Source organism: Colobus angolensis, unplaced genomic scaffold (genome assembly GCF_000951035.1).
Source record: "Colobus angolensis palliatus isolate OR3802 unplaced genomic scaffold, Cang.pa_1.0 Scaffold300, whole genome shotgun sequence".
In the NCBI taxonomy this organism is placed as follows: Eukaryota; Metazoa; Chordata; class Mammalia; order Primates; family Cercopithecidae; genus Colobus; species Colobus angolensis.
The window spans coordinates 3,070,432-3,083,589 of NW_012116267.1; the positions used below are offsets into that span (position 1 = coordinate 3,070,432).

At 39.7% G+C, this 13,158-nt stretch overlaps 1 protein-coding gene across 2 annotated transcripts in view; it reads left to right on the forward strand.

Annotated features, from left to right (window-relative positions):
- The window catches only part of TMEM50B (transmembrane protein 50B), a 28,826-nt gene that overhangs the window by 7,604 nt on the left and 8,064 nt on the right, over positions 1-13,158 (forward strand). Inside the window, exons 2-5 of one of the 2 annotated variants that reach the window (XM_011950050.1) lie at positions 2,203-2,342; positions 4,007-4,119; positions 5,720-5,787; positions 10,593-10,685. In XM_011950050.1, coding sequence (XP_011805440.1) covers positions 2,244-2,342; positions 4,007-4,119; positions 5,720-5,787; positions 10,593-10,685 — 373 coding nt within the window. In that variant the 5' untranslated portion in view covers positions 2,203-2,243. Of the gene's footprint in view, positions 1-2,201; positions 2,343-4,006; positions 4,120-5,719; positions 5,788-10,592; positions 10,686-13,158 lie in introns of those variants that run through there. The other variant, XM_011950051.1, reaches the window with a different exon arrangement.

Consider the following 13,158-nt stretch of genomic DNA (forward strand, 5'->3'; position numbering starts at 1 on the left):
CTCCAGCCCGGGCCACAGAGCGAGACTCTGTCTCAAAAAAAAAAAAAAAAAAAGATTGTTTTTTATAAAGGCACAAAATCCCCCACAAAAAACTGCTATAGCAGCCAGGACTTTATCTCCTGAGTTACACTGCTGCAGTCTGGCCTGATTATCTGCTGCTTCTGGGGCACAGCTGGATTCTCTTTAGCTCTTCTGTGCAGGATCTTTCCTGTATCCCATATTCTCTTTTATTAATTCACTCTCCCTGTTGAAGCTCAAACTCCAGTAGCTTCTTGACAAGAATAGTTACATTTTTTGGAGACCTTGCGTGTCTGAATATTTTGTTGTTGTTGTTTAAATAGAGACGGAGTTTCGCCTTGTTGGCCAGGCTGGTCTTGAACTCCTGGCTTCAAGTGATCAGCCTGCGTTGGCCTCTCAAAATGCTTCTGAATATGTTTTGATGCTGTCCTCATACTTGATTGATATTTTGACTGGTAAAAATCTTTTAGTTGGAAATAATTGTCCTACAGAGTTTTGAATTTACTGCCCCATTGTCATCTTGCTTGTGGTTTTACTGTTAAGAATTCCAAGCTGAGGGCCGGGCATGGTGGCTCACGCCTGTAATCCCAGCACTTTGGGAAGCTGCAGTGGGTGGATTGCTTAAGTCCAGAAGTTCAAAACTAGCCTGGGCAATATGGCAAAATCCCATCTCTACAAAAAATTAGCTGGGTGTGGTAGCGTGTGCTTGTAGTCCCAGCTGTTCCGGGTGCTGCAGTGGGAGGATCACTTGAGCCCAGCAGGTAGAGGCTGCAGTAAGCTGTGACCATGCCACTGCACTCTAGCCTGGGTGACAGAGCGAGACCCTATCTCTCTCTCTCTCTCTCTCTTTCTCTCTCTCTCTCTCTCAGACACACACACACACACGAATTCCAAAAGCCTTTGTATGCGACCTGTTTTTTTTTGTATTTTCAAACTTATAGAATCTACACTTTGACCTCAGTGTTTTGAAATTTAAAATGAAGTGTGGGTTTACTCCATTACTTAAGTATTCAATGGGTACTTTAAATCTGGAAGTACAAGAACTTTTATTCTGGGGAAATTTTCTTGAAATATTTTGTTGATTCTTTTTTCTCTTCTGTTTCCTGTGTATTTTCTGAAATACCTGTGTTATTTATATGTGAATCTTTTATACTGGTCTTCTAATTTCTTTTCTTTTTTTGGAGACAGAGTCTCGCTCTGTCGCCCAGGGTGGAGTGCAGTGGCAAGATCTCAGCTCACTGCAACCTCCGCCTCCTGGGTCCAGTGATTCTCCTGCCTCAGCCTCCCAAGTAACTGGGATTACAGGCATGTGCCACCACTCACGGCTAATTTTGTATTTTTAGTAGAGATGTGTCTTTACTCACATGACTGGCAGTTAGTACTAGCTATTAGCTGGGACCTCAACTGGAACTGTGGGTCAGAACACCTATAAATGGTCTCCTTACAGCATGGTAGCCCAAGCATTAGTGTTCCAGAGAACCAGGCAGATGGTCCCTTGCCTTCTGTGACCTGATGTTGGAAGTTGCATGGCAGAAGTTACTTAGCATCACTTCCTCTACTCTACTGGTCAACTAGTCTTTATTGTTGACCCAAATTCAAAGGTAGGACATAAATCTACCTCTCAGTGGAAGAAGTGTCAAATATTTTGGACATGTTTAATTTATTTCATTTATTTATTTATTTTTGTGACAGAGTCTTGCTCTGTTGCCCAGGCTGGAGTGCAGTGGCATAATCTTGCACTGCAATCTCTCCTTCCAGGTGTAAGCAATTCTTGTGCCTCAGCCTCCCAAGTAGCTGTGATTACAGGCATGTGCCACCAGGCCCAGTTAATTTTTCGTATATTTAGTAGAGACAGGATTTCATAATATTGGCCAGGCTGGTCTCAAACTCCTGGCCTCAAGTGATCTGCCCACTTCGGCCTCCCAAAGTGCTGGAATAACAGGCGTGAGCCACGTCACCTAGCTCTTAGACATGTTTTAAAACCATAGTGCTCATTTATCAAATAGCAATCTCCCCCTTGTGTCCTAGCATAGTCCTATATACATCTCAATTAGGTACTTGTTGAAGTATTGAATTTTTCTTAACTATAGTAGAATAGGACCTAAAGTAAAGTAAAGGAGTAAGATATTTTACTTTTAGAAAACATTGTCTTGGGTTGATTAGTTTTTGTCTTTCTGTTTGTAGGATACAGCATTTAATGAAACATTTATGCTTAAGAAGTAAAAATGGCAGGCTTCCTAGATAATTTTCGTTGGCCAGAATGTGAGTGTATTGACTGGAGCGAGAGAAGAAATGCTGTGGCGTCTGTTGTCGCAGGTATATTGGTAAGTGAGAAAGGTTGGTGACATTTATCCCTTACCTTTTGCCCTGGAAATCAACGCCAATTCCTTTGAACTGAGAATGGCTTTCCAGAACTATTTATTTCACTGCTGTTTTGTATAGATAATTATCAGAGTTCTAGATACTGTTGCCAAGCAGAATATGGTAGGCCCTGGATTCGTTTTGACTTTGTAAATGTGTACTTAATATCTTTTCTTCAGTTCCAGTGATAATACAATTATGATAGGCAATAGCATCTTTAACTTAGTGATACAATGTATATAAGTACTTTAAGATCCTTAAAGGCTCAGGATTTGATGTAACACAAAATTATTGTTGTGACTTATTGAAGGTCAGACAACAGTGACAGTACTCTGCAGATAATAGTGACAACCTTAGGCTCCATTAGAACCGAAGCCCTACAGCAGCTCTAGGGAAGAAATACCATCTCTGTTTCCCCACCTGCAACACCAGGGGAATATCAGAGGAAGACACTTGTGAAGGAAACTATTGTTTAATTTTCTTTCCATCATTTTTTTTAACTTTTTATTATTGAAAATGACAAGCATAAAACAAAAATAGAGAGAATGTTATAAAGGTTCCGTCTCCTCCTTTATCTCATGTATCTATCATCCAGCTTAAAAAAAACACCACCACCCCAAAATCAGGACCTGTCTTGCTGTATAATTCCATCAACCACTCCCTGGCCGCACTTTTGTTTTTTTTTTTTTTTTAAAGAGACGAGGTCTTGCTATGTTGTACAGCCACTGGAGTACAGTGGCTATTCGCAGGTGTGATTGTAGTGTGCTACAGCTTCAGATTCATGGTCTCAAGCAATCTTCCTGCCTCAGTCTCCCAAGTAGCTGGGACTACAGGTGTTCTACACTACCGTTTCTGGCTCCCACTGCATTTTTTGGAAGCAAATTTCTTTATTTGTTTACATTTTAAAAATTCATCTCTTTGAATGTACAGTTCTACACTTAAGTCCAATAGAATGAAATAAAGCAGAGCAAGAACTAACGATAATTGTGAAGCAGTCTGCTCACTGCAGCCTCTGCCTCAGGTTCAAGCGATTCTTGTGCCTCAGTCTCCGAAGTAGCTAGGATTAGAAGCACATGCCACCATGCCCAGCTAATTTTTGTATTTGTATTTGAATTTTTTCAAGACAGAGTTTCATTCTGTCATCCAGGCTGGAGTGCAGTGGCGTGATCTAAGCTCATTGCAGCCTCCACCTCCTGGGTTCAAGCGATTCTCCTGCCTCAGCCTCCTGAGTAGAAAGGATTATGTGTGCCTGCCACCATGCCCAGTTAATTTTTGTACTTTTAGTAGAGATGAGGTTTCACCATGTTGACCAGACTGGTCTCAAATTCCTGACCTCAGGTAATTTGCCCATGTTGGCCTCCCAAAGTGCTGGGATTACAGATGTGAGCCACGACGCCCAGCCTTGTATTTTTAGTAGAGGTGAGGTTTCACCATGATGGCCAGGCTGGTCTCGAACTCCTGACCTCAAGTGATCCACCTGCCTCGGCCTCCCAAAGTGCTGGGATTACAGGCGTGAGCCTTTGCACCCGGCCCATTTATATGATCTGTAGGACAAAAGGAGTGTTAAAAAGCAGGTATTGTGCTAGCAAGAGTTTCAGTGTTTCAGTGACTTGGGCTGTGTTTTAAGTTTTTTACAGGCTGGTGGATAATGATTGATGCAGCTGTGGTGTATCCTAAGCCAGAACAGTTGAACCATGCCTTTCACACATGTGGTGTATTTTCCACATTGGCTTTCTTCATGTAAGTATGATGATAATTCTGTATTCTATATGATTTTTCTAAAAATACTTTCCTGTTAATGTGCAGTGCTTTCTTGAATAACTTTTTAATTTATTTGATAGATTATTTTTTAACATGATGCATATATAATTCTCATTTTATTACGATTTTTTTTTTTAACCAAGAATGAGTGTTGGATTTGGGCATATATCTTTTTAGCACCTATAACGATTATCTTGTGTTTTTTTTTTCCTCATATTTTTTAATCTGGTCAGTTACATATTTTGTCAGTTCCAAGATCTACTTTTTCGCATTTTAATACGTCTGAATATCAGGATGCATCTTGCAGTCAGTATATAATTAGTATGTTTAGTATAATTAGAATTATAATTGATAACATTTTTATTTCTTGTCACTATTAAAAATTAATGGTGTATCTTAAAACTCATGGCCTCTGAGATTTAATGAAACACATTACATTTCTGTATTTTTTAGTAGTAAATCGTTCATAGGTGTTGTAGTACACTCAACTTTTACCTTGCAGTATTATTACTATTTTTTTTTAATATGCTACTTGACTGTGTTTGCCAGTGTTTGAGGAAAAGGCAAGATTGGCCTCAAAGAGATTTGTTTGTAGCTTTTATTTTAAATTATTTTTAAGTTTATGTTACCTCATTTCATAAAACTTGGAAGCTTTTTATGGATGTCTTTTAACAATTAAAAAACATTAAACATTAAGGTTACATCATTTCCTTATACTGTCAGGAGGTTTTTTTTGTTTTTTTTTTGAGAAAGAGTCTTACTCTGTTGTTTGGGCTGGACCGCAGTGGCGCAATCTCGGTTCACTGCAACCTCTGCCTCCCGGGTTCAAGTGCTTCTCCTGCCCCAGCCTTCCAAGTAGCTGGGATTACAGGTGCCTGCCACTATGCCCAGCTAATATTTTGTATTTTTAGTAGAGACAGGGCTTTCACCGTGTTGGCCAGGCTGGTCTTGAACTCCTGACCTTGTGATTCACCTGCCTTGGCCTCTCAAAGTGCTAGAATTACAGTTGTAAGCCACCACACCTGGCCAGGAGTTTAAAAAGGTTATATTATGGAAAATGGAACTACTTATATCCATTGTGGCTGCTAAAAAAAAGGAAATTCCTGCTACTAATTAATGTACCTTGCTCTAACAAAAATGAAAGGGGAAGCTGAATAAAGTGGGCATATTACATAAACTACATTTTCTCTGAGCTTAAGGAATGGATCGTAGAACACAAGGAGAAACTGTTTAACTCTTGATAATAATGAGAACCTTGAAATGGGATAGCAGTGAGTCATTCATGTATAAATGTGAAATAGACAAAGAAACCAGAAAACTGGCCCCTCTTGTATAATCTCTGCAGACAAGTGATAGAAATCTCTTAAAATAAGTGTGTTTTCTGGGTGTACTTTATGAAAATTAAGACTAATGTAACATTTCTATCCACTAGCATTTTTATTAGGTTAAAAGATGTTAAACTATTCATATATTGATTTTAGTTATGAAATAATCTGTTTTCTGTTTAAGTGATATATAAATATTTGAGTATTTTAACAGCAAATACTGAAATTCATTTGATGATTTTGTACTGTTCTAGGATAAATGCTGTCTCCAATGCTCAGGTGAGAGGTGATAGCTATGAAAGCGGCTGTTTAGGAAGAACAGGTAAAGATACTTTGAGCTGTTAATGTGTGTTAACAAAATAGAAATTTGTCACCAGAAAAAAAAGCCTCTCTTGTGAGTCTTTATTCAGGACTGGTGATGATTATATGGAATATTTTTTATTTGCTTTAAAAACAAGTTTTAGTGTTATTCAAATCCTTAAGAAAGTAAGTTATTGCTAGAAGTTATTGTTTTTGTCATGTTACACTGCCCATGATATGGATAAAAAATGTTGCTATTCAGATGGGTCTTGGACTCCAGTGCTAATGATGGATTTATTCTTATCCCAGTTGTTGACCAATAATGCTACTTACAAGATGGCTGACTATGATTATTAACAGGAAAATAATGAACACATTACGGGATCAAACCTAGGACTACAGTATCTTTACATTCACTTCTGATCACCTGAGTAGCCACCCACAGACTGCAACAAAATTGTTCGGAAGAAAGATGCTATTTGTCTACACATAAATTAGTTTTTGTAGTTTGAATTCATTTGAATTATCATCCTTTTTTCTTTTCTTGCCCAGGCTGGAGTGCAGTGGTGCGTTTTTGGCTCACCGCAACCTCCACCTCCTGGGTTCAAGCGATTCTCCTGCCTCAGCCTCCTGAGTAACTGGGATTACGGGCATGCGCCACCATGCCTGCCTAGTTTTGTAATTTTAGAAGAGATGGGGTTTCTACATGTTGATCAGGCTGGTCTCGAACTTCTGACCTCAGGTGATCTGCCCACCTTGGCCTCCCAAAGTGCTAGGATTACAGGAGTGAGCCACTGAGCCTGGCCCAATTGTGTTTTTTAAAAATTTACGGCCGGGCGTGGTAGCTCACACCTGTAATTCCAGCACTTTGGGAGGCTGAGACGGGTGGATCACCTAAGGTCAGGAGTTTAAGACCAGCTTTGCCAACATGGAGAAACCCCATCTCTACTAAAAAAAAATACAAAATTAGCCAGGCATAGTGACACAGTTCTATAGTCCCAGCTACTTGGGGGAGACTGAGGCAAGAGAATCGCTTGAACCTGGGAGGCGGAGGTTGCGGTGAGCCAAGATCACCTCATTGCTCTCCAGCCTGGATAACAAGAGCGAAACTCTGTCCCAAAAACAAACAAACAAAAAAATTTACATTAGAATATGAAGAAATTAAGGTACAGTGGGCTTAAATAATGTGTCCAAAGTCACAGAGCAAGTAAGTGGTGGAGCCAGGATTGAACACTGACGGTGATTGAACACTCCAGAGCCCATGCTTTTAGCCACTATGCTGTGCTTGTTTCCCGTCTAGAACCATTTGGTCACTTTGTCTGGTTTGGTACCACGTGTATATTTTTTCTTTTTGTCAGCTTAACTGAATATAATTTAAGTATAATACAATTCGCTATTTATTATTTTATGAAATTTTTTTGAGATAGAGTCTCTCTGTCCCCCAGGCTGGAGTGCAGTGGCACAATCTTGGCTCACTGCAGCCTCCACAGCCTGGGACTCAAGTGATCCTCCCACTTCAGTTTCTCAAGTAGTCGTGATTATAGGGACATGCCGTCACGCCCAGCTAATTTATTTATTTTTTGTAGAGACAGGGTTTTACCATGTGATTCAGGCTGGTCTTGATCTCCTGGCCTCAAGCTATCCACCTGTCCTCAAGTTATCAGCCTCCCAAAGTGCTGGGATTACAGGCATGAGCCACCATGCCTGACCAGAATCCACCAATTTAAAGTGTACAGTTTGATGAGTTTGAACAAATGTGTATACTTACAGTTGTGTAACTACCACTACAATCATGATATAGAACATTTCCATTACCCCAAAAAGTTCCCTCATACCCCTTTTTATAGTTAATCCCCTTTCCCTCACGTCCTGGCCACCACTGATCTACTTTCTATGACAGTAGCTTTGCCTTTTCTGTTCTTTCATATAAATGGGAAGATATAGTAAGTATTATAGCCTTTTAAACCAAATAAAGCAGCTGTGAATAGCTTAGCTTTCTTTTCTACTTGATACCTTATTTTTTAAATTTTGTATGTATTTTTTTTGAGATGGAGTCTTACTCTGTCACCCAGGCTGGAGTGCAGTGGTGTAATCTCAGCTTACTGCATCATCCGCCTCCCAGGCTCCAGCAATTCTTCTGCCTCAGCCTCCTGAGTAGCTGGGATTACAGGTGCCCGCCACCATGCCTGGCTAATTTTTGTATTTTTAGTAGAAACTGGGTTTCACCATGTTGGCCAGGCTGGTTTCGAACTCCTGACCTCAGGTGATCCACCCGCCTTGACCTCCCAAAGTGCTGAGATTACAGGCATGAGCCACCATGCCCAGCCTCTACCTGATGCTTTAATGCTGATGTAGATTTTATAACCTCACTTCTACTGGAATCCATGGAGAATTCGCGAGAGGATATAATGACAAATGACAGATGAGCCTAAGTTTAAAGTGTGTGTGTGTATGCGCATGCAATTGCGCTCACTTTTTGGCATATCCTGTATGTCAGCCTCAGCAGTAATGTCAGGAATAAGGGAAGGTAAAGAAAAAATAATATATATTAGTAAGTGAAGATGTTGTATGTAGAGCATACAATAATGTACTCCATCATTTTTCTTTAAAGAATATTCCACGGACATTGCTGTGAATTATGTTACTATTTTCTGTTTTAGAGACAGGGTCTTGCTCTGTCACCCAGGCTAGAGTGCAGTGGTGTAATCATAGTGCAGAAAAGCCTGGAACTCCTGGGCTTAAGCAGTCCTCCCCCCTCAGCCTCCCGAGTAGTTGGGATTACCCGTGTAAGCCACTGTGCCTGGCCACTATTACCTGTTTTTTATAGGAAGTTTCATTGTAACTTACCCAAAGTTTTTTAGCTTAAAAGTGGAACCTGTATTTGTCTTTAGTCTGTCTGGTTCCCAGGCCCATCGTTTTTACCCTCACTAAGTGATTATTTTATGATATTCCCTATTATGTTAAAATTAACAGTTTATATATTGTGCATATAGTGCAATTTCTGTCTAGTGCTTCAGAAATTAAGGACAAACTGTCTTAGAGTCATGCCCAGGTGTTGCTACTCTTTAACTTTTGTACTCCTTAAGTGGTTTACTTGTAAACTATCTCTATTTAGTTCCCAGAGGAATTAATAGGAAAGTATCAAAATAATAAATATACTACAAATGAAACAGGTAAATAATAAAACCATAAAAAGGAACAGGAACTAGGTAGAAAAATGATCGTTGTACTTAGAACCTGGGACAAGATGGATGCTTTTAATTGTTCATTAACCTTAGCTCAGAGCTTCCTTATAGCCAGAGCAAACGAGAAAATATTATAGTTTTATTTTTTTGCTAAACAAAAGCATACTTCTTTTTCTTTTTTTTTCTCTTTTTGTTAATATGCCCTCAGACATACTTATTTTTCAAGAAAAACTTTTTTCTTGTTTAATTCTATTAGAAAGTTTAATGTATATAGCTATAAATAAAGGACATGATGGAAAATAATTGTAAGGATTTTTTTGTTTGTTTGTTTTGGGCGGGGGGAAACAGAGTTTTGCTTTGTTATGCAGGCCAGAGTGCAGTGGCATGATCTCAGCTCACTGCAACCTCTGCCTCTCAGGTTCAAGCAATTCTCTTGCCTCAGCGTCTTGAATGGCTGGGACTACAGGCACCTGCCACCACGCCCAATTGATTTTTTGTTCTTTTAGTAGAGATGGGGTTTTACCATGTTGCCAAGGCTGGTCTCAAACTCCTGAGCTCAGGCAATCCGCCCACCTTGGCCTCCCAAATTTCTAGGATTACAGGTGTGAGCTACTGTGCCTGGCCTTTAAGGATTTTTAATATTTCCTTTTATTCACATTAGATAAAAGCTATGATTGAATATAATTTAGAGATTGTATTTCTCCAAAGAATTAAACATTACTGTTTTTGTTTCTGGAGATCTGCTTAGTATTGTAATAAAATTTAGATAATATAGAGATCTATTTCTCTCAAATATCAGCTGTTCTAACCATCATGAACTTTGATCAGTGTTTCTTCCTTATCTGGTGTCTAAAATGAATCTATTCACTGGTAACAAAATATTTGCAACTGAGGCAAATTTAGTTTTCTGTTATGGAAGTTGGCTAGGATTTTATTTTTACTTCAGTGGAGCTTTGTTCCCCTTGCAGAGGTGATGGGGCTGTCAGTATACCTGTGAACAGGGTCTGGTGCAAGTGTTAACCTGCTTTCCTAAAAATGTGTTGAATCTACTCGGGTGTCCAGATGATTACATTATTGACGTCTAGAATTTTGTTCAATACAGGGTTGAAGAGATGCTTCTGATTTTGAAGTTTTCATGAATACGTGGTACAGATTGGCTGCCTCAGCAATAAAAAAGCCTGAATATACTCTAAAGAATGGCCATTATTTGTACCATATTGAGTAATGGTGTGATTATAGAAGCTTACCATTGATTAAAAAGGGACATATTAGTCCTTCTTCATTTGACGTCTCTCATTCCTGTGTGGTGATGGCTATCCAGAATGCATATGCTACTTTTAATAGAGCAATTATTTTGATAATATATACAGCAGCATAATTTTTTAGTTAGGGCATTCATTTCTCTAGTCAGTAAAAAGGTAACTTACTTTTTTTCCTTTTCCATGTATGGTTTAACTTCTTTTAGTTTTTTTTTTTTTTTTAAATCATCATTCATTTAACTTAGAGCAGATTTATATAAATATATGACTATCTTTGATATGCATAACACATATAAGGCTAACAGGGCTTCTAGTGTTATGTATTCCTAAGATGTTATAGAGCTGTAAAAATGAACAAAATCATAAGCCTCTTCTCCACACAGGTGCTCGAGTTTGGCTTTTCATTGGTTTCATGTTGATGTTTGGGTCACTTATTGCTTCCATGTGGATTCTTTTTGGTGCATATGTTACCCAAAGTAAGTATGTATTCTTCCTGTATTTTATAGGAGAGATTCAGATATGTCTTTTATATTTGGCTTACTCTACCTTGAGTACAATTTAGTATCATTACTCAGTTAGATTGAAGATATTACTCTTTGTGAAGATACATGAGTTGTTTAATAAAACTTGTCAGTGGGAACACTTAGTGCAGTAGGATAGCTCTGGTTAGGAAATCCAAGCCACTGACAAAGGTGGTACCTCTCAGCCATCTCCAGACTTTCTGCTTTCCTTCCTTACCTTAGGACAGCCATGATTTTATGCTAGAGGCCCATTTACTGGGAGTTGCAGTAGAAAAAGTGAGAAACCAGTACAGGTGTACAGTCCCATATATATAATTCTAAAATCCACAAAATGCTGAAAATCAAGTTATTTATAACTAGTTTGGCAGCAAAACCTGACCTAAACTGACATAGGGCTCACTATGTTCTTTATCCCATTTAGTGTAAGTATTCAAATGTTTTGTTGTAGGAATGAAAATAGATGTATTAGATTATAGTACACTGCAACCTCTGCCTCCCAGGTTCAAGCAATTCTCCTTTCTCAGCCTCCTGGGTAGCTGGGATTGCAGGTGCATGTCCATACCCAGCTGGCAGTGCTATGTAGTATATATGCTTTGCCTTACTGTTCTTAAATCTGAAGAATTCTGAATCCCAAAATATATCTTGCCCCAGGGATTTCAGATAAGGGGCATAGACCCCTTATCTAATAATCTATGGATTGTCAGTAATCTTTCTTTTCATAAACACCTTCTCTGTCCAACCTAATCCTGTACTTTTTTTTTGGAGACAGAGTCTCACTCTGTCACCCAGGGTGGAGTGCAGTGGTGTGATCTTGGCTCACTGCAACCTCCACTTCCCAGGTTCAAGTAATTCGCCTGTCTCAGCCTCCCAAGTAGCTGGGATTAGAGGTGCATGCCACTATGCCCAGCTAATTTTTGTATTTTTTTTAGTAGAGACAGGGTTTCACCATGTTGGCCAGGCTGGTCTCGAACTCCTGACCTCAAGTGATCCACCCATCTTGGTCTCCCAAACTGCTGGGATTACAGGTGTGAGCCACCGCACCCAGCCAATCCTGTTATTTTTAAGTCACGAGTACAGGGGGAGTTTTTTAAGGGCAAGACTGAAGACATATATGTGTACCCTTCATACAGAAACAGTTGATGGAGTGGGATGAACTCTTATTACACCATGCTGAGTTTTCTAGACGTGCCAGGTGCCATAGCTTTTCATTCACAGTAGTGTTGAAAAACAGAACCCAGCTTCAGAAGTGTCTCTGGAAGCGTTGGAAGACTGTTTCACTGGCTGTCTTCCTTTGCTCCAAAGACAGGAGTCAGAGAACACAATTTATTCATCCTCTGACTCCTCTGCCTCTGGAATCTCTTTGTCAGCCTTCTTTGTTTAACTGTCACATCTCCTTGTCCTGACTCCCAGCTGATTTTTGAATACTTTTGATAGTATCATTTAAGTTTCATAGTTTGATCAGTATAAGATCTTTGGAATACCTTTGTTTTTCCTTTGTCTTTCACTTGGTACAAAATAAGTCACCTTACAAAAGGACAGTGGTTGGCTTAAATAACATTGGTCACCAGCTGTGTCTGAAATGTGTTTTTTGGTTAATTAAAAATACTACTAGAGCACATAGTTCTGGTATGAAGCATATCTGAAGGAAAATGCTTTTTTAAAAATAGCTTCATTGAGATGTAATTTGCATACCCTATAATTCAGCCGTTTAAAATATGCAGTTGCATGTTTCTAGTATTTTCACAGAATTATGCTACCATCACCACAATCCAATTTGAGAATATTTTTATCACCACCATACCCATTAGCAGTCACTCCCCATTACTCCTTCCCGTAGCCCTAGGCAGCCACTAATGTACTTTTTGTCTCTATAGATATATCTATTTCATACACATGGAATCTTAGGAAACCGTTTTTTAAGACAGAGCCTTGCTCTGTTGCCCAGGCTGGAGTGTGGTAGCGCGATCTTGGCTCACTGCAACCTCTGCCTCCCAGGTTCAAGCAATTCTCCTTTCTCAGCCTCCTGGGTAGCTGGGATTGCAGGTGCATGCCACCACGCCCGGATAATTTTTGTGTTTTTAATAGAGATGGAGTTTTACCATATTGGTCAGCCTGGTCTCGAATTCCTGACCTCAGGTGATCCACCCACCTCAGCCTCCCAAGGTGCTGGGATTACAGGCATGAGCCACTGCGCCCAGCCAGAAAGTGTGTGTGTGTTTTTTTTTTTTTTCTTGAGACAGAGTTTTGCTCTGTCGCCCAGGCTGGAGTGCAGTGGCGTGATCTTGGCTCACTGCAGACTCCACTTCCCAGGTTCACACCATTCTCCTGCCTCAACCTCCCGAGTGGCTGGGACTACAGGCGCCGCCACCATGCCCAGCTAAGTTTTTGTATTTTTAGTAGAGACAGGGCTTTCACCGTGTTGGCCAGG